General features: G+C 40.3%; 1 protein-coding gene across 1 annotated transcript in view; it reads right to left on the bottom strand.

The window, feature by feature from the left end:
• Nucleotides 1-5277: 5277 nt before the first annotated feature.
• SREBF2 (sterol regulatory element binding transcription factor 2) overlaps nt 5278-19417 on the bottom strand; it is a 38620-nt gene continuing 24480 nt past the window's right edge. The window contains exons 11-19 of the mRNA XM_042467748.1: nt 18904-19073; nt 18519-18687; nt 18042-18162; nt 17320-17429; nt 15212-15344; nt 13690-13858; nt 10636-10821; nt 8940-9051; nt 5278-8614 (exon numbers count right to left, since the gene is read on the bottom strand). Coding sequence (XP_042323682.1) covers nt 8394-8614; nt 8940-9051; nt 10636-10821; nt 13690-13858; nt 15212-15344; nt 17320-17429; nt 18042-18162; nt 18519-18687; nt 18904-19073 — 1391 coding nt within the window. The 3' untranslated portion in view covers nt 5278-8393. The remainder of the gene's footprint in view (nt 8615-8939; nt 9052-10635; nt 10822-13689; nt 13859-15211; nt 15345-17319; nt 17430-18041; nt 18163-18518; nt 18688-18903; nt 19074-19417) is intronic.

The raw sequence follows: 19417 nt of genomic DNA, 5'->3' as shown, positions 1-19417 counted from the left end.
TCAAAACACCTGCCAGTACTTCATTTATGGTCTTACATATCCAGCTTCACATTTGAATGTTTGCCATATAAGCTCTGCAGCTTATGTCTTACCATAAAAACACCCACAGTAAAGGAACTTGGTAATGAATATATTTTACCACTCGGTTCCACACACCTAACATTTCACTCTGCTCTCTTACGTAAGGTTACTGTGCATGCATTTCTGCAATGGATTCTTCAAATGCACCAGAGGGAATGGTTTCAAATATAGATACTCCCCAAACTCCAACACAAGCCAACCATGTGTTTACTGATAACTTACTCTGGCCTACTACTCTGATGGACTGGAACATTTAACAGCTTCTATAAAAGGTAAGCCTGGTTTGTGAGGAGTGGAGCATAAACTGATAGAAGACAGCTGGATTTATCTCAAACATTTTTGCCAGTATTAACAGATTACTGGATAAAGAGAGGGGAAGAGGATGGAGATAGGTGTACAGTATATGCATTCTATAGACTTCTGTCGCCTGCTGCTTCAAAAAGATCTCCAACCCTGGCAATTGAGTGACTGTAGCCAGCTTAATAGCAACATGGCATGCACTTTCCATTGTCCAATGTGCTTAACACTAAAGCACTAGTACATCAGTACTTAAGGATATGCAACCCCACATTCACTAGGGTTAGGAGCACAGGACCCCCATGAAAGAACATGGCCACATAGCCCGAAAAACCCACAAAAACTATGGATGCTGGCCATGAAAGCCTTCAACTTCACAGCCTTTGCTAGATGGTACTGCAGGAAGTGCTTCAAGAATAGAAGCAACTACAGTGGTACCCCGGGATACGAAATACCCAGGTTACGAAATTTACGGGATACGAAAAAATCCCATAGGAAATAATTGTTCCGGGTTACGAATGTTTTTTCAGGTTACGAAAAAAATTTTGGTGCTTTTTTCGGCTTTTTCGCACGGAATCGCGGCTTTTCCCCATTAGCGCCTATGGCATTTCGGCTTGCGAATGCTTTTCGGGTTACGAAAGCGGCGGCGGAACGAATTAATTTCGTAACCTGAGGCACCACTGTATTCTCATCCATGTGTCAGGGAGGCTTGGGTTTCTCCCAGGATGTAGAGATCCTTCTCACCAACACAGAAGTCGCTATCAATATGTAGGGAGATCTTGTAGCCCCTTTGAGACTAACTGAAAGAAGTTGGCAGCATGAGCTTTCACAGACTTAAGTCTACTTCCTCATCTGAGGAAGGCAAGATACAACTGAGGAAATAGACTTAAGTCTACAAAAGCTCTTGCTGCCAACTTTTTTCTTTCAGTAAGTCTCAAAGGGGCTACAACATCGCTCTGCATACTGATTCTACAGACTAACAGGCTGTAACTTTAAATTCTGCCACTCCAAAGATACTAGATTAGGTTCTTAACTGTGAAGGTTATGTTCTGGGTTGATACCCCCTCCTGTTCACATGGGTGCTTCTGTTCCTCGGTACTGGGGTGATCTGGACAGATAGGAGTCTTTCTATATATATGTCTTCTTCCTTTTTCTCTGGTGCTCCTTATTTCCCTGGCTAGAGGGTTAACTGACAAACTATGGCTGAGAAACTGATGAGTTTCCACTTTGAAGTTATATGTTCTCTGCTTGTCTCTGGTTGAGGATGGGGCAAAATCCAATGTGTATGAATTCTTTTTCTCTACTTAACCAGGATGTGCCTTCATGGTAAGTACCCAGTGCATCATTTCTTCACACTGCCCATGGTTAATCTAAGAAAATTCCTGCAACAAGCTCTAGTGATGAAGACTTTTATCACCAACATTTGTGATATCTTTATGGTTCCTCTGTATTCAGAAGCATTATATCTCTAAATGCTATCTGTGATCTTTTCTAAGATGAGTGAACTGGCAAGGCAAGATGGATGGGGCCAAGAAAGCAATCAGCTTTTACTCTGAATGTCTTCTCTGCCTGATTCACCAACCCAGATAATACTTCCTTTTGCTTGTGCCAAATTACCCACTATTCACTCTAACTGGATGACTCAGGTTTCTAGTATTATGTGACAGGAAGAAAACTTTGCTTATAATCAACCTTTTCAAAGTATCATTTATTACATTTGCATACTCCCACTTGCACTGCCTGTTTTGTGGTGGTGGTCTAAAGTTTCCACATTTGAGAGAAAACAGCTCCTTGAATCCAGCTTATGGAAGAACAGTGAAAATAATGTGTCTTTAGAAATAGTAATCTTTGTATGAAGGCCCCAAAAGGCACAACAGGGGCAGGTAGCTAGCTGCTCTGTCGATGTTATTGGAGTACAACTGGCAGCTTTCTTCATTATTGTCTGTGCTATTTAACATGATGGTCCTTGTAGTTCAGGATTTAAAAAGCTGCATGATGTCTATCCATCCTATAGCACCAGGTTCTCATGATCATTTAATCTAACACAGCATTGGCATCAAATCAGAATAGCTTTAAATCTTCATTTCCCCAGCTGATAATCAGCAGAAGCAGAATGATGGTTCTTCATTCTAGCTGGTTGTTCAGAAGTGCTATTGTGATTGCTGGGAAACAGTAGAAGTGCTTTGCCTTCACATATCACGCCAACATTAGAGGAGAAAGGTAGAGTGCTCATCGATGCCCTCATTCTGACAATTTAAGCTGGGCATCCCACAGGAATATTAATCTTTAACAGCAGAGCAAGAAGGCTACCAGCAAAGCGTTTCGGCCAAATCTGATTTTGCTTCTAGGCAATCTATTGGGGTACCTGGACAAGTGAAAGCAACTTTGATTTCATCTGCCACCCATCTCCAGCAATCCTAAGGCAAGCAGAATCTTTGTTTTCAGGTAGCTTCTTAGCTGCATCACAAGTGAAGGAGTTGTTTGAATTGTATGTGTATAAGTGTGCAATTTAAGTTCTCCCTGTACTCCTTCTGAAGGTGATGTTTGTCTAATTAAGCGCATGAATTCTGGATACTCTTTACAGTTTCTTTATCAAAAGAGCATAAGGCTACATTCCAGAGAAGAGGGAAAGCATACATACAGAAAAGGCAAGACACAGCAGCACATTAGGACTATAAGGAGGGGAAATGAGAAGAATCACAGGAAAGGACATTCATATACATATATTCCAGCCTATACGATGCAAATTCCCATCTTCCATAGCAGAAGACTTTCATGCTTTATGCCCGTAGCTTTTGTATTCATTCAAACTGGTGAGCTATAGAACACAAATTACATCCTAAAGATCTTTGCTTTGAAAATGGTGAAATGGTGTTGAAACTGAATTGTAAATTGACAGGTGACTTGAAGGGACATCAAACACACAGTTACTTTGCTAAGTTGATTCTGCCCTCTGCTGGTTAGGAGAAAATAAAACACCAAGCTATATCTTCCTGCAGTTGTTCCTGGGTCAGTATTTGAGTCTTGGAAGAGGAACTGTTGGTTTTACTTGTGAATTCCTTTCCTGGGCTGGGCTGGGCTGGTGCATTCTCCACTAATGAGTATCACCTCCTCTTGGGTAATATTGCAGACCAACTTGAAAGGAGGAATGGGTTTTCCTTAGTTTCTAAAACATACAAAGGGCCTGCAAAAACAAAACAAAACAAAACTTGGAATTCCACTACCCGTGTGAAAAAATCTGGAAATGGATCTCAAATACACCATGTTATGGAGGGAAATAAGACAAAAATACACAACTACCCTTCCCAAGCATCCTCCTGCTGATATGCTATAATAAAAGAAATGTGGGCGGAAATGGTCACTGCAAAGATCAAAGGTTTTCACTGTACATTCGCTGTCATGTTATATAACTATACCTGAAAGGTAAACTCTTAAGATCTAGGGGTAAATTGGACCATTACACTCAATGGTCTTTGGTCAATATCACACTACACTATTATTCCACTTTAGCTACAATGGCTGCCTCCTGTGAAATTCTGAGGTTTGTAATTTTTAATGAGGCCTACAAGCTTTCTAGCTGAGCACTCTAAATGTCTCTCCCTAAACTACAAATCCCATCATTTCACAGGACATAATAGTAGATGAAGTAAAATAACAACACTAAAACAGGATAGTTGGCTCTCTGCATCAGCAGGCTAGCCATTGCGCCAATGCAGTTGTATGCACTTCACACTTCCATTGACAAAAATGGGACTTGAGATCCACGATTTTTGGTATCTGCAAGGAGGAGGGGTCTGGAATGGAACCCCCATGGATCTGGAAGGTTGACTGTAATGTGATATTGTCTTTACACTCAATACATAGTCAAATTGTTTTCTTTGACTACTCGTTGCTCATACTTAATGTTCTGGGTTAGCTTATGCCTAGTCTTCATATGCCGTAATATTTAACATTTTCATAAACTTCCTATTTGTACCTACACCTTTCAGCATGCTGTGTCTCATTTGTATCCTAGTCTATCTTACATTGCTTTTAAAATTCACTTCACATTAAATGGAGATCATTTTCCATAAAATATTAGTTGTTGGTGCCAAATTAAACCATTTCTCTCTCATTTTTTTAAAAAACTAAATTCTGCATTATACTGTACTTTATACAAATTTTTTGTTTGCCAATTCAAGTTTTTCTTCCTCTAAATTTGTAATGGCATGTTTCATATTGCACTTACTCCTTTTAAATGTTGTGTACATTGCCCTGGGATTATTTGCTACCAAGTATCTGATTAAATGAGCCAGCACGGTGTAGTGGTTTACATGTTGGACTAGGACTCTGGAAAACCAGACTTCGAAACAACCACGGAAACCCACAGGGAGTCTTTGGGTAAGTCACGCTCTCTCAGCCTCAGAGGAAGGCAACTGCAAGCCCCCCTGAACAAACCTTCCTCTGTGATAGCTATGCCTTACAGTCACAATAAGTCAGATATAACTTGAAAGTACACAACAGCTACAACAAAAAAATCTGATTATATTGCTCCTACCATGATTCTGTGAGACATATGGCATACATGTCAGTGGCACCTTTGTTTCAAGTTCTCCCTTTTTTTGGAAAAATTGGACTCTCATCAAAATATTTTAAATTGTTCTGATCTCCTTTCTCAGCATTCTCCTTATATCACTGAGTAAATTCTAGTGCATGATTAATTCTAATGCTGATTAATCCAGTACAAATTCTAAATAATTTTAATGCATGCCACTGAAAACACCATACCACTCTGTGGCTGCTTTGGCAATAAAATGTGACACCAGACAAGCCAATTTAGTGAGATAATGTTTGAGAATATTTTGTCTTAAACACAGTGAATGTTAAAGAACCTCTACTCATTAATAAGAGTATAAGACCTTGAGTACGATTTGTCTTTATTTGATAAGTCACACAATGGTCCCCATGAGAGGGTTAGAACTGGGGGGCCCTCACATCATCACCAGCTACATCATCTTACAGGAAAGCACCCCCTATGCCTAATTTTATTGGATAAATAGACACTTTTCACATCATATATATATTTATACGTATTTTTAAAAAACCCAAAAAGTTACATTATATACACAAAAATAATACAGGGATAGACTGGGAGACAACTAACACATAAATAAATGTGGTATATAAAAATGCCAGAAGTACAACAAAATTTAGGGTTGTTCCCTTGTGAAGTTCCCATCTATGTAGATGTTTCCATCTGCGCAAGTATAATTTAAAAAGCAAAAAATCCTGCCCTTAGTGCCCATTACTGCACAAATATGAAGCTTTTATCCTAAACTGCAATGCTCATTCTTGACTGCAGCATTTGCTCCTCACTGACTGCATAAATGGCTTGTTATTTTGACTGTCATAGATAACTGTGAGATGTCTAATGCTCCACAAGGTCACTAGGAGGTGCATTCTGGTGTATATTAACTTATCTGGAAACCTGCCTAGCAAATAATTAATTCTCTATGGTTAGCTTCAACTTTCCAAACAGAAGGCTTTGAAGTATTAGGCATGCTTAATTAATTTACCTAACATCTACTATTCACACAGACACCATTTTAATCCTGGGATGATTGTTGCTACTCTACCTGATTAGTGGTGCAGCACGTCTAGGAATAAACAATGCTACTACCAGTTTTTTCACGGAGGTAGTTGGTTACCCTTCCTGTTCTGTTGCTATCATCGCTGTAAAAACCATCACTAGGAAGCCCCCTTAGAGAAAAGGGTGGTGGTACTCAAACTTCAGTCTGCCCACTAGTGCCTGTAATAACTCCTCACCCGAGTCACACACTTGCACTATGACAGCTTCTTATGTTTCCAAGATCCACATTATCATATGATGTGACTTATACAAAATGGATCGTCATGACCCAATACTAACAAAGCAGCTTCCAAATAACCCACAGAAAGTTAATGTTCACTGTGAACGTACAGGATCAAAATGAGGCAAACACAAAAGTGGAACTTTTTGAACGCATCCACTCGCATCTACGGGGTGGTGGTGGAATTTTCATGAAATTGCACTTTTTTTAGATCCAAGAAACTGAGGAGGATTGAGAAAGTCCTTCAAAATGGAAGTTAGCAAGTACCTTTATTTCCACATCACTTCATGTGTGAAGTTTTAACATGTGATATCAATAAGATATGCATCTTATTAGTGTGACTTTGGACATTATATAACTGTTGCAGGATTTGAAACCTCCTTTTTCCTGGTTTGCATGTATCTTCAGATATACAGGCTTTTACCTGCCTGTAAAGTTGTCCACAGGAGACTTAAAAGTTGTTTTTTTAAAAAAAAGCGGACAGTCCAACTCCTGTGGCAGAGTCCAGATGTGTAATAAAAAATGGCCATTAGCAAACAGAATGGATTAATGGGCAATGTACTGTTGTGTGGACTTTGTCAGAGAAACAAGCACCACTTATTTGGTGCTCTCACATTTTTAACTGAGTTTGTATTTCAGGGAGCTCCAAGGCTTGCAAACCTGCTTTTGTTTTCTCCTGTTGCCACTATATGTTTTCTCTTCTGGCCATGTCTCTCATATAATCTCTTCAAATCTACAACAATTCACGTTAAAAACAAGATTCTTAGAACCTGTTCTGCTACAGGTTAATCATCAGCTACAACCATTCTGCTTTCACAAAGCCAAGGGCTATCTTTGTACTACCTACATAAATAATTTCAAAAGTTTGGTAACAGTTACAGCTTCCTTGAAGAATCTTGAGAAGGAGAAGATAGCTATGATTACTTACTTTGGAAGCTATCACTTCTTCTGTTGAATGTTGTACTAAACATTCTTGGATGGATAAAAAGTCAAATATGTTTAGGAGATGTTTAATATGCTGTTTCTTCAAGGTAATACTAGTTGATGACTTTAATCATGTGATTCAAAAGTGTTCTTCAGTCACATAAGGTTAGAAAAAACAACTGTAGGGTCCTTGACCACAGAGGGAAAGGCAGAGAACTCTTCTCTCTGTACTCATTTCTTGCCAAAAATATCCCCTTCCAAAGCCACTGTTTGCTCTAATTAAAAAACAGTGAAAACAATGGTGTTCATAGGGGAGAATTTTAGCAATAAAATAGTACTGGAGAGGAAATCCCCATGGCCTTAAATTCCTTCCATCCCAGCTGTTTATTAAAACAAAGAGATGCAGCTTTGCTATACATATTTTTGAATCAGATGCTTTAAGTCACACCTAGTTCAGCACTTAGCCTCTGACACTATTTTCCTTGTTCTCCATCAGACAAATCACAGAAAAAAGACTCAATCCCTAACTCAATGCCAATACAGTTGTAAGCTGACAGAAAAGAGAGAGAAGGGCTGAAAGACAGGAAAAAGGGAAGAGAAACCTAATTGTTGTCCCCACAGCCTGTAAAGCCATAAAACATTACTATAAAAACACAAAAGGCATAAAAATTGTGATGCACTTCCTCAAGAGAGCTGGCCTTGCCTTTCCAAGCTCTCAAAGAATGCAGTATCTATAGAAAGGCTTCAGTTAAAAAATGCAGCCCACTAAGAACCAACAAGATTAAATACAGCCATGTTTTCCCTGGGCCTCCCCTAAGCACATGGTACCTGACCAGCAGATCAAGAGCCAATGCAGATGCTAATAATGCAGATGCTAATAAAAAGGTTCAAGGCACCTCTTCTCACTATCCAGCAGCTCCCACCCTCAAAACATGTTCTTGTTGCAGTTTGTCTTAAAGAGAGAGAAAAGTATGTTTGCCAAAGCCAACCTCCCTTCTAAGGGGTTTCTGTTTTCCAAGTTCTCAGAGGCTTTTTGTCAGTGGAAACAATATCATTCTGGCTCCTGTGTGAGCTGGCTTGGAAGCAAACCACTAGCCAGAAAATCTGGTTTATACCAAGCCCCTACCCTGACTAGCATAATCTTCCATGATCCTAAACTGGAATAGTGTTCAAAAGGTGAGGGGAGGTATAAATGGGCCAAGAATCTAGTTCAATGGGTGATAAGGCCATAGTCCTCGAGGGTTAGGAAGCTGCAATGGCTGTGCCACCACTCAGCTTCACAATCATCTGCTGACAGTCATTGCAGGAACGCTTGTCCCCAACTTTCTCCAATGTGCGGGCTGCTTCTGCCAGCAGGACAGCTCTCTGGCCAGGTGAAGACAGAAATGAGAGTGGCAGGTGGCGGCATGCTAAGAGAATTGCTGTAGCTCTCTCTCTCTGCCCAGGAAGAGCATCCAGTTCACCTAAGAAGGAAAAGAAAGCATTACACTAAGGGCCACAGTGATGAGGACATTTAATGAATATTCACAGGAAATAACTGCACAACGAAAAGAAAAGCAGACTATGCTGGGGTGAGTGAACAACTGCTTTACAAACTTTTCTATAGAACTAGGTGCAAATCTACAATATTTACTGAACTCTATGTAGTAATTTTTTCCTTTGTACTTGCATCAGAAAATCTTTTCTTGACAAGGGATTCATATGAATACGTCAGCTAAGTCTATTCTCTACAAGACAACCAGTTCCCACAGCTAGGCAAGAAAGGAAATGGTGGAAGACCTTACTTACCTTGTTTAGTGCTCTGGGCAGTTCTACGCCTGAGACTGTGCTCCAGCAACTGATGAGTGCGTGTGGGGCTGGCTCCTGCCATTAAACGCACAGTAGCCTCATGTAGGAACACCTGGAAAGGGGAAACAAATAATAATGGGAGCCTCAACATTTCTGGTCCTTTGAAGGATCCTTACGGCACTATGGATTTGAGCACATGCCTTTATTGTGCAATGGGATCCAGAAGGTGCAGCCCTTCAGATGTCTTGGATTGAAGCTGCAATTGTCCCTTGCCAAAGTCATGCTAGCAGGAGTTTTTTTCCTTTTTAATTATTATTTTTAATTTTTTTTACTGCACTGTACATAATGCAAATTGTACAATCCACATTTCATTATGCTTTTCTCCCCCCTCCCAAAAAGAGCATTTAGGAAAATACATTCCAATCAAGTTAACAATCTTTATCAGAGATGTGGAAAATATCATTAGTTGTATTTTTTACTTCTTCATACCCCATTTTGCCTTCCACTTTCTTAATCACAATTTCCCATTTATCTTTCCATGATTCTTTATTGTTTTTCCCAATATATTTAAGTCTTCTTTCCCTAAGAAAATCAAATAATATGTATTCTTTTATATATTTACACAAATAAGACTTATTCCAGTTCGATTTCTTTTTCCATCCAGAAGCCATTACTGCATGGGCAGCTTTTAGAAATTGTTTTATTACATATCTTTGATTACTATTCAAACTTAATTCCCCTAAATTGGGAGTTAAACCATTTTCTTTGCTTAATTGTATCTTTATCCCTATTATTATATTTATCTGTTTCTTAACCTCTGCTGGCAGGAGTTTCTGAGTATTAAGTCCAAAACATCTGGAGAGGACAAGGTTCTCCAATACACCTTGATGCACTGATTTGCACAAACTACTGATTATCCTCTTTGCCACTTCCCCTTTCCTCTGCATTGCAGTACTCTTATTTTCCTGAGATGCAGAACTGTATATGAAGGAGGTGCCCTTTAAATGTGGGGCACACCATCAAAATATTTATGATCTAGAGAAAACTTAACACTACCCCAGAACTATTTACACTAATTTCCCACATAAAACTGTGTAGGACCGTGGCTAAGCTGTAAAATGGGAGATCCCCAATTCAAATTTCACCTAAACCACAAAACATGTCATGAGGCACAAGGCTGTTTTCTAAAATCCCACCCACTCCCATAAGGATGACATATATACATATACATCCGCAAGAGCTATAACAATGATGGAGACAATAGACATAAAGTATTTTGAATCATCTTATGCAAACTCAAGGAAACAGCACTGACCTACATAACTGTTGCTAGTCAGCAGTGAAGCCTGTAACAGTAAGTATGTATGCAGTATGAAACTAGCAATAACATTTGCATTTACATCTCACTTTTTCCTCAAGTTGGCGGCAAACAGCTCTCCTCATCTTCCCTTTATCCTTATAACAAGCTAGTGAGAGACTGGCTGATCTGAAGTCACCCAGTGAGTTTCACACTCAGCAGGGACATGAACCAAGATTTCCTTAGTCCCAGTCCCACATTTTAACTACTAATTTACACTGGCTTTCTGCAAAACAATTCCTGGTGTTTTCTCTGAGCCATTTGCTCCTTTGGTTTAAAAAACAAGCAGGAACCCACGGAACAAGTCAACATTTCCTTCTTCAGAGCTTTGCAGTATACCTTACGATAAGCAGGCCTGAAACTATGAGCCAGCTTGCGCAGGCTGCCAAGGTCACGTTGGAATCCCGTCAGTTCAGAAGCAGAAGCATGGTAGGTTTCTCCTATTGCTTGGCTGGAATTTGTTTGTTTCTGCCATAGAGTGGTACGGAGAGACAGCAACAGGTCACAAGCCAGCAGCTGAATCATCTGCAAGGAGACAACCCAATTCAGTGACAAGATACTCCATCATCGTCAATGTTTGGAAACAAGAACATACAGGTGGCAAAAAGCTTCTCAGGATCACATGAAAATATTAGAATTGTGTGTCCTTTCTGACAACAAAGAAGACAATTCACATGGCTAACAGTATTAAGCTTATAGCTTGATAATCAAATCCACCTCTCAGAAGGCAACCCACCATGGACACAACACACTGAATTACTTGTTGTCTGATGGTATAATCAACTGAATGCCCTGCAGAGGGCATGGCACAATACAAGCAAATAGGTAATCAAGTATTTTACACTCCTTGCTGGAGTACTCCCCCCCCCCCATGGGAAACTCAAGAGAATCAGAACAGATCCTGGTGCAATGATCTCACAGGAACACAGAAGTATATAGTAACACAGCAAATAATCATAACACATGCTTTAAATATGAATTCTCCACAGCTTGAAAGTAACATATTAAAAGCAGCAACAAACTGTTGTTGTTGTCTGAGGCAACAAAGATATAACAATGGCCTAGTAGGCATTTTAACATTGAAAGCATGTTAAGTTCTGCAATGATAAATAAACTCTTCCTGGTTATTTCAAAAATGTTATTTTTAAGGTATATTTTGAGCTATTTTTCTAATTTAATGGATTTCTAAAAAATATATCGGAACATACTAATAAAGTGTTACTTGTAAAATGGTGGTTAATACTAACACAATTTAAATTTTTTAAAGAAGCAACTAACAACATTGTGTTAAGATATTTTCATTAATATTTTAAAGCTCTCAAAATTCTGCTAATCATTTAATAAAGAAATGGAAATTTCAACCAAGAAAACTGAAACTATTCTCTATTGTGCTGGAACTGAAGATCTACTGACAGGAAGTGCTCTCAAAACTATATTAAACATGGGAAGCGAAAAGATTCATTCCAGTTTTGATGTTACGATTAGGTCACTGTTAAGTTGCATGCTATTTAGCCACAATGTGTATGAAACAATACAGTGATACTGAGAAAGTGTCTAAAAGTAAGAAGGAGGAATATCCATCAATTACACAGAAATAAAGTAAAGTTTGTGATCTGGAAAATACACTCTTAGAACAAAGAGGACTATAAAAATATCTAAGAACATGATCTTAGTTTGCTCTCCTGTGGCAAGAATGTATTTGCTTTACAACTAGATCAAATTAAAAAAAAATTATTCTGATCACCATACTTTGCATGTTAAAAATATAACCAGACAAAACGGAGGTACTTACGGTAGGGGGCCCCAAGCCAGGTATTGGGCTGCAACCTCTAGTCCTAGAGGGGCTCACACTCTCCTCGAAGGACTGTGTTTGCAGTCTGGGGGTGCTTCTTGACCCGTTGCTTCAGATGAGGAATCAGGTGAATGCAACAGTCAAGAGTGCCTGTTATCAGCTTCAGCTGATATGCCAGCTGCACCCTTTCCTGGAACGGGGTGACCTCAAAACTGTAGCACATGTGCTGGTAACCTTAAGACTTGATTTTTGCAATGCGCTCTACATGGGGCTACCCTTGTGCCTAGTCTGGAAACTCCAATTGGTACAGAATATGGCAGCCAGGTTGGTCACAGGAACAACAAGGAATGACCATATAACACCAATATTGAAGTCACACCACTGGCTGCCTATTAGTTTCTGGGCACAGTACAAGATGTTGGTCATCACCTTTAAAGACCTACATGGCTTGGGCCCAACCTATCTAAGGGATAGCCTGCTTCCATACAATCTGCCCCGTACACTCAGGTCCTCTGGAAGGAATTTACTACAGCCCTTAAAGACCAGGTTGATGGCGACCTCCCAGAGGACATTTTCTGCAGCCGCTCCCAACTTATGGAATGGCCTGCCGGATTAGATCCATCAAATTACCAATCTAGAGAGCTTTAAAAAAGCCATTAAGACAGATCTCTTCCGGCAGGCCTTCCCGGAATAAAATACTCGGCCATGCATAAGACTTTTCATCTATCAAACTCAAGGCAGATTAAATGGCCTCTTGGCCCCCATAATTTGAACTCAGAAGTTCTTAAAATAATACTAGCACACTACTCAAATCTCTGGATCTGAAGAATAGTGTTCAGTTCAGACAATCTCAAAAGATTCAACCTGTAGTGCAGAGATAAGGCATGCCTCTGTACTGCACTGCAGAAACATTGCACGAATACTACCAGAACATGCAATGCAACTACAATGCACTACAGCTGTCACCCAGCAGTGATGAACAAGGGATCTGAGCACAGTATCTCACAGTACCAGAAGTTCAGAAGCCCAAGTTTATGAACAGAGTATTAAAAGAAAGGCATAAAGACTGAGTCAGCTTCCTAATGCAAGGATTTAGCCTGATCAACAGGCACTGGAGACTAGACGTGGAGCCTTCTGTGGTAAAAATTCATTCAAGAACCACAACAAACAAGGATAAAAGCCAAAAAAAACCACACTCATCTTGCTTATTCTGGACAAGACATGGACAGAAAATTGATGCATTCCTGAAACACAGTTTTGGGAAAGCAGTATGCAAAGGGATCCTGTAGCACCTTTGAGATTAACTGAAGGAAAGAAGCTGGTAGCATGAGCTTACACAGACTTGCGCCTACTTTGTCAGATTGATGTTTTTTTTGGGGGGGGGGGTTAGAGAATGGAACATAAATTTCTAGTTGTTTACAGAGAACAGCAATAAGAGAAGGAATTTATTCCACTATGTGTTAAGATTAACTGCTGTTTCATCAGCCTCTGGAAAATATTTGTCAGACCTCAGTTCTGCTAAATAACATGACTAAACATGTACATACAAGTCTTAATTTGTGTATAAATGAAGAACAGCTGTGATGGCCAGTTATACTTACATTGTTAAGACTTGTACTTGAGACCCCACTGCTCATGTTGAGGCGGTTCCAAAGGTGAGTGCTGGCTCTCTCGCAGTGGCCAAAGGAGCTCTGCTGCCCATCTACCTTACTTGACAAGGAAGCATTCATGGCTTTGCACACGTGGAAGACAGCTTTCACAAGAGCATTCCTAAACGGATGGCAAGACGTGGTGAAACATAACCAAGCACAAGGTCAGTAGCATTTAAATCAGTGAGGTCAGAGCAACTCTAATCTAAAGGGAAAGCACCTTCCAATATCCTTCAAAAACCCACACCAGTGACCTCTCTGTCCTGCCCTAAAGATTCCAGAATTCATCTAAATCTCACAATAAGGGTTCTAATGTTTAGAACTGTATGGATTCAAGAGAGGCCTGGACAACCAAACAAGGGAGGGGCAGTCCAGCATCTGAATGCACAAAGCTAAAAATCACTTCACATCTTACACTACACAGCAAATGTGTAGTGGATAAACACAACCAATCCACATTGCTAAAAATGTGACATGCACACAGTATAAACTTGTCACATGAAGCAATTCCTAGTCTTCTGGCAACTGAAGCAGAACCTGACTTTTTCTTCATCATGTTTACTAAGTTGTTAAAACTCATGGGTCCTACTGCCATTTCCAAGACTACCAAAACAAGTAACATACTTCAGTAGAAAATGGTACAGGTGATAGACAGGACAGACCTCTATGAAGGACTATACTGTGGACAGCTTTTTGCACACACCACATCCAATTCTGTTAACAGGTACACTAATATCAGACTATGCAATGTTTCACAGCTTTAATTTAGCATGGAATTTAACTAAAGAGACAAGACACAATTCAGTTCTGTGGAATCAGACTTAACATTTATGACAGTGTGAATGTGTGCCAGACTAAGGTGCGTTACAGACCGCCCCTTTCCCCGGGGTATCGGGGCCTCAGCGGCCAGAACGGCAGCCGCTGAGCCCCGATCCGCCGCTTTCCAGGCTGCGGGGAAGCGGCAAAAGGCCGCTTCCCCACAGCCTGGAAAGGGGTGTCCCTGGGGCCTCAAGCCCCAAGGACACCCCGCGGCAGCGAGGAGGAGGAGAAAGGGGCCGCTTGGCCCCTTTCTCCTTTGCGTCGTTGGGCGCAGCCGTGTGAAGGCTGCGCCCAGCGGCGCAAACCTGGAAGGAGCTCCGAAACGGAGCTCCTTCCTGCTCCGCGCAAAGGGCGCATTAAGCGCCCTGGCGCGGAGCGACGTCACGTCCACACCGCCCTGTATAGAGGTGGCGCGGTCGTGACGTCGTCAGGGCGGCCCCCATGTAGATGGGGCACCGCCATTTTGTACGGACTCAGTCCGTACTAGGGTTAGGGGGGTGCGGAAGCACCGCACCTTCCTAACCCTAATACGGACTGACTACGTACTTTCATGGCAGTCTGTAACCCGCCTAAGAAGTTTTCTGCTTTTTGTTGACTCTTTTATGGATCAGGTCTAGTGGGGAGGTTGTAAAAGTAATGTAAAAAAGCTACATACTCCATCATCTCCAAGCATTTAGGAATTCGCTCCACACTGGTAAACTGGGATCTCACGGCAGCATCATCCCCCCTCAGCCAACTGATTGTCATTGTGATTGCTGATGACCACCACCTGCAGACAACATCAGGACCTACATATATAGAGACAAAAATAAATGAATAAATAAAACAAGAAGCTCTGTCTAGCCACATGTTTCTTACAAATGGAAGCCTCCATAGACACAATACCTTGCAAAGTTGAAATCATGCCTTGGAAACAGATGCATTAGTCTGTTTCCAAATTGCTTCCAGAGGTTTAAGGGTATAACTTTCATAATCCTTGACCCATAGGTATGCTAATTGGGATTTATAGGACTTGTCCTAATTACCTGGAGGCTGCCTATTCCTACTATATAGCTCATACAGAAGGACATGCAATAGACAATCAAAAGAAGTATACTGCTCAGTACCACACAGCCAGAATAAATATTTCAGTTATTTATTTCATTTAAATGGCTCAGTCTGGGAATCAGTGGAATCACTAACTACACTTTATAAGCTCTTGGCTGAATTGTCAGCTTTAACAACGTGATCTACAAAACCTTTAGGTGCAAGTGCTCAGAGCATTCACCCTGAGATCCCAGTGAAGATGGTAGTACACATTAGCATGCTAAGGAAAAGTAAGATCTACTGAACCACTAAATATACCCTGGAGGTCTCCACTCACTGCTGCTCAGGTCTAGCCATGCATAAAAGAAGACTAATATGGTGCTTTGAAATGTGACTGGACACTCTATGTCCTGAAAAACAGAAATACTCCCCCCTCTCTCTTCAACATATCTAAGAGACGCAAAGCTAGATATCAGAAATACATTCTTAATTCTGTTTTGTTCTCTTTGTAGCACTAAGCATAGGAACTTTAAAAAGATAATAAATACTATGATTTTAACATCACATAACTTTCATTGACCAGTACAACACTTCAGGAATAGGCTTAATACATTCCATTCCCTAGTGAGTTTTACCAATTGCCATGTAAACAGCAATGTCATGGAAACCATGTGTACTTATAATCAATACTAAGGATTAGAAATGGTATTCACTTTTAAGAGAAATTACTAACTTAAGACGTTGTTCTTGTTTTGTGCCTCCAAATCATTTCTGACTTATGGCGAGCCTAAGGCAAACCTATCATGAGGTTTTGTTCAGAGGAAGTTTGCCACTGCCTTCCCCTGAGGCTGAAAGAGTATGACTTGCCCTAGGTCACCCATTGGGTTTTATGGCCAAGCTGAGAATCAAACCCTAGTCTCCAGAGTGGTAGTCCAACACTCAAACCATTACGCCATACTGGCTCTCCAACTTAGGATACAATTTTAATCAATTACATTTGATAAAATAGTGTAGGCTTCAAATTGCATTAATATAGCTGCGTATACAAGAAGATGAAGATCATTTGTGGAAGGGCGGGGCCATCATCAGTTCTGTAGAGATTCCAGCTCCCCTTCCATCAACTGTCACCTGCCAGCTGCAGCTGATCCATCAGATTGAGTCAAGGGAAACAAGCAATACAGACATGCCATCTGCTCTGTTAAAAGACCAGCAACATCTAGCTTCCACTCTCTTTGAGCTGTTTAATCGCCAAGTATTCACTATATGAGCATTATAACTAAGAACTAGTTTCTGGGTTCACTTTCTTCCCTCCTGTTCCTTTTTTACTTTGGCATAATTTTTATAATGTAAACCTCAGGGTGGACTCTATGTTATTGCTAATCTTTTGTAAGTCATTCTGCCAGTCGTTTTCATCCGACTTGCAAGGTGAAAATATTTCAAAGAAAACAATCAATTTAAACAAAAGAGATTTAACACAAGAAGCACTACATCTCCATGGTGAATATTTACACCTCAAAAGGCAATAAATGGAGAAAAATATGGGGCAGTACTCAGCTGACCGTGGAAACCCACTGGATGATCTTGGGCAAGTCACACTCTCTCAGCCTCTGAGGACAGCAATGACAGACCTCCTCTGCATAAACTTGCCAAGAAAATCCCATGTCACCGTAAATCAGAAACAACTTGAAAGCACACAACAATAACAATTCAGCTGACATGAGTATCATTCACACTTACCTAGCGCTGACCTTAACACAGAATTTCCAGTGAAAGGTGGTGTTCCACTTCCCAAAGAGTCCACAAAAGAGTTAAGTAACTTCAGATATTCCAAAGCATTTGAGAATTCACTGCAAGCAGAAACAGCCACACCTTTACTAAGTAAGACAATGCAACACATTCTTATAGTGGATCAGCTTAATTTTTATAACTTAACCTAACGCAAAGCATAATAATTTACTGCCAACATTCTTTTTGCTCTGAGAAGAGTTGTGACACTCACATCAAAATCCTGATGGGCATATCTTCTTCCATTATTGAAGTCTCACAATCCAGCATATACAAAATTCTTTTCTATGGTACATCCTTTCCAAACAAAAATCAGTCTACCAATGGACCTTGCCAGGCATGAGCACTCAATACTCATACAAATCTCAACAATGCAAACAGACCCTTTATTCCTTGTACTGTGTCTGTATTAAACTGTTATTTCCAATTCTTTGTAAACCATGCATAACTAATTAGTATTGTACATAGATATGATCAAAGCACGTGTGTATTTCAACAGTGGTGAGAGGTAGCATTGTTCCACCCCTTGTTAGTTAGTGCTCCTAACTAAAAAGGCAGAAGCTATACTGCAACCCTTCCACACACTGGGTTACAAGAACCAACAACCAGCAACAACTAGAACCACTTGCTCATCTCCTGAACAAAATTACTGACAAAACAGGCCTGCAGCTTACCAGGGCTCTTCCTCATCAAGGCCTACAGTCACCTTTGGAATCTGAGGTTTCACAAGGGACTCAACAGCTCTCTCCAGCAGGTTCTCACAGAATGCCTGGTGCACTTGTGCAATGGGATCAGCTGCAGATGAAAAACAATCAATTATTTTTTTCTTCTTCATTTATAAGTCCAACAGCCCTTTAGGGCTGTAGAAGCAGAGATAAATCTACCCAAGTCCCCAAGACACCTGTTAGGAAACTAAAAGCAGATATCTCTCAAAAACAACTGCAAATGAACTCCTCCCACCTTCTGTTTTTAGACAGAAACCCATCAACATGGGCACTTGCTCTTTAGATTTTCTTACTCCTAACAGCATTCATACAAGAATCTGTACGAAAGTCAGCTGAAGACAGAAACCATGCATGCACGTAACATTTCCTTTAGTATGGATGAGAGAAATTTAAGGGCAGAACATTCATAAGCCTTCTGGCTGTTACCTGGGTTCCTCTGAGTGCAGTACAGATTATCCTTAGCAGCAGCTTTCACTGTCCAGCTCCGCTCTACAAAAAACTTTTGTCCTAATGGATGACATAGCCAACGCAAGGAGTCAGGGATGGCACTGCGCTCAGAACTACACACACTCTGGGCTTGACTTAAGAAATAACTCTGGGAAGAAAGCAATGACAAAGATAAGAACATTACTGAAGGAAAAACATGTGCATATTTGACTAAGTGATAGCAATTATGGTTAAAATTAATTACACACTAACAAAAAATTAACTTCTATTTACATTTCAGATGCAAAACCAAGAGCTCAGTTCGAATATGCCATGGTATTTACCTAATCTAATTCTGCTAGGAAGGTTAAAAAGATTCACTCACCGCCAAGAAGCCCAGTTTGCCACCACAGCGAGTTTTCAGGCCTACTGCAGCAGTCAAGTGAATCTCTGCCAGAGTGCTTGGTGGAATCTTCTCTTCTGCACATTCAGCCAGATTCACAGCACACAAGGCCATGTGCAGTCCTGAGTATGCCGAACTGGATGGAAGCTTTCCTGTATCAGGAATCAGAACAAAGAATTCTTTCCTTTGCAAACATTACATATGCTATGCCAACATGTACAATTAAAGTTTCACATGATTTTATCTAGGAAAAACTGAACTCAAACCTGATAGTAACTTCACATAACATTCTGTCATGCAAAACCTTGATTCCTACTATCCTATCTTTTAATTTCAGGGTTCAGTCCAAGTAGATTTTATGCAGGCCTGATAAAAAACTAATCTTCTTTTCATTCCTTTTATTATCAAACTAGAAAGAACCCTTTGAAGATTTCAGGATTATAATGTATTTACAATACTGAAAATGAGTAGATAAATCTAGGTCACTACACCTACT

Source organism: Sceloporus undulatus, chromosome 5, assembly GCF_019175285.1.
Source record: "Sceloporus undulatus isolate JIND9_A2432 ecotype Alabama chromosome 5, SceUnd_v1.1, whole genome shotgun sequence".
Taxonomy (NCBI): Eukaryota; Metazoa; Chordata; class Lepidosauria; order Squamata; family Phrynosomatidae; genus Sceloporus; species Sceloporus undulatus.
This window is presented reverse-complemented; position numbering and strand designations above follow the sequence as displayed.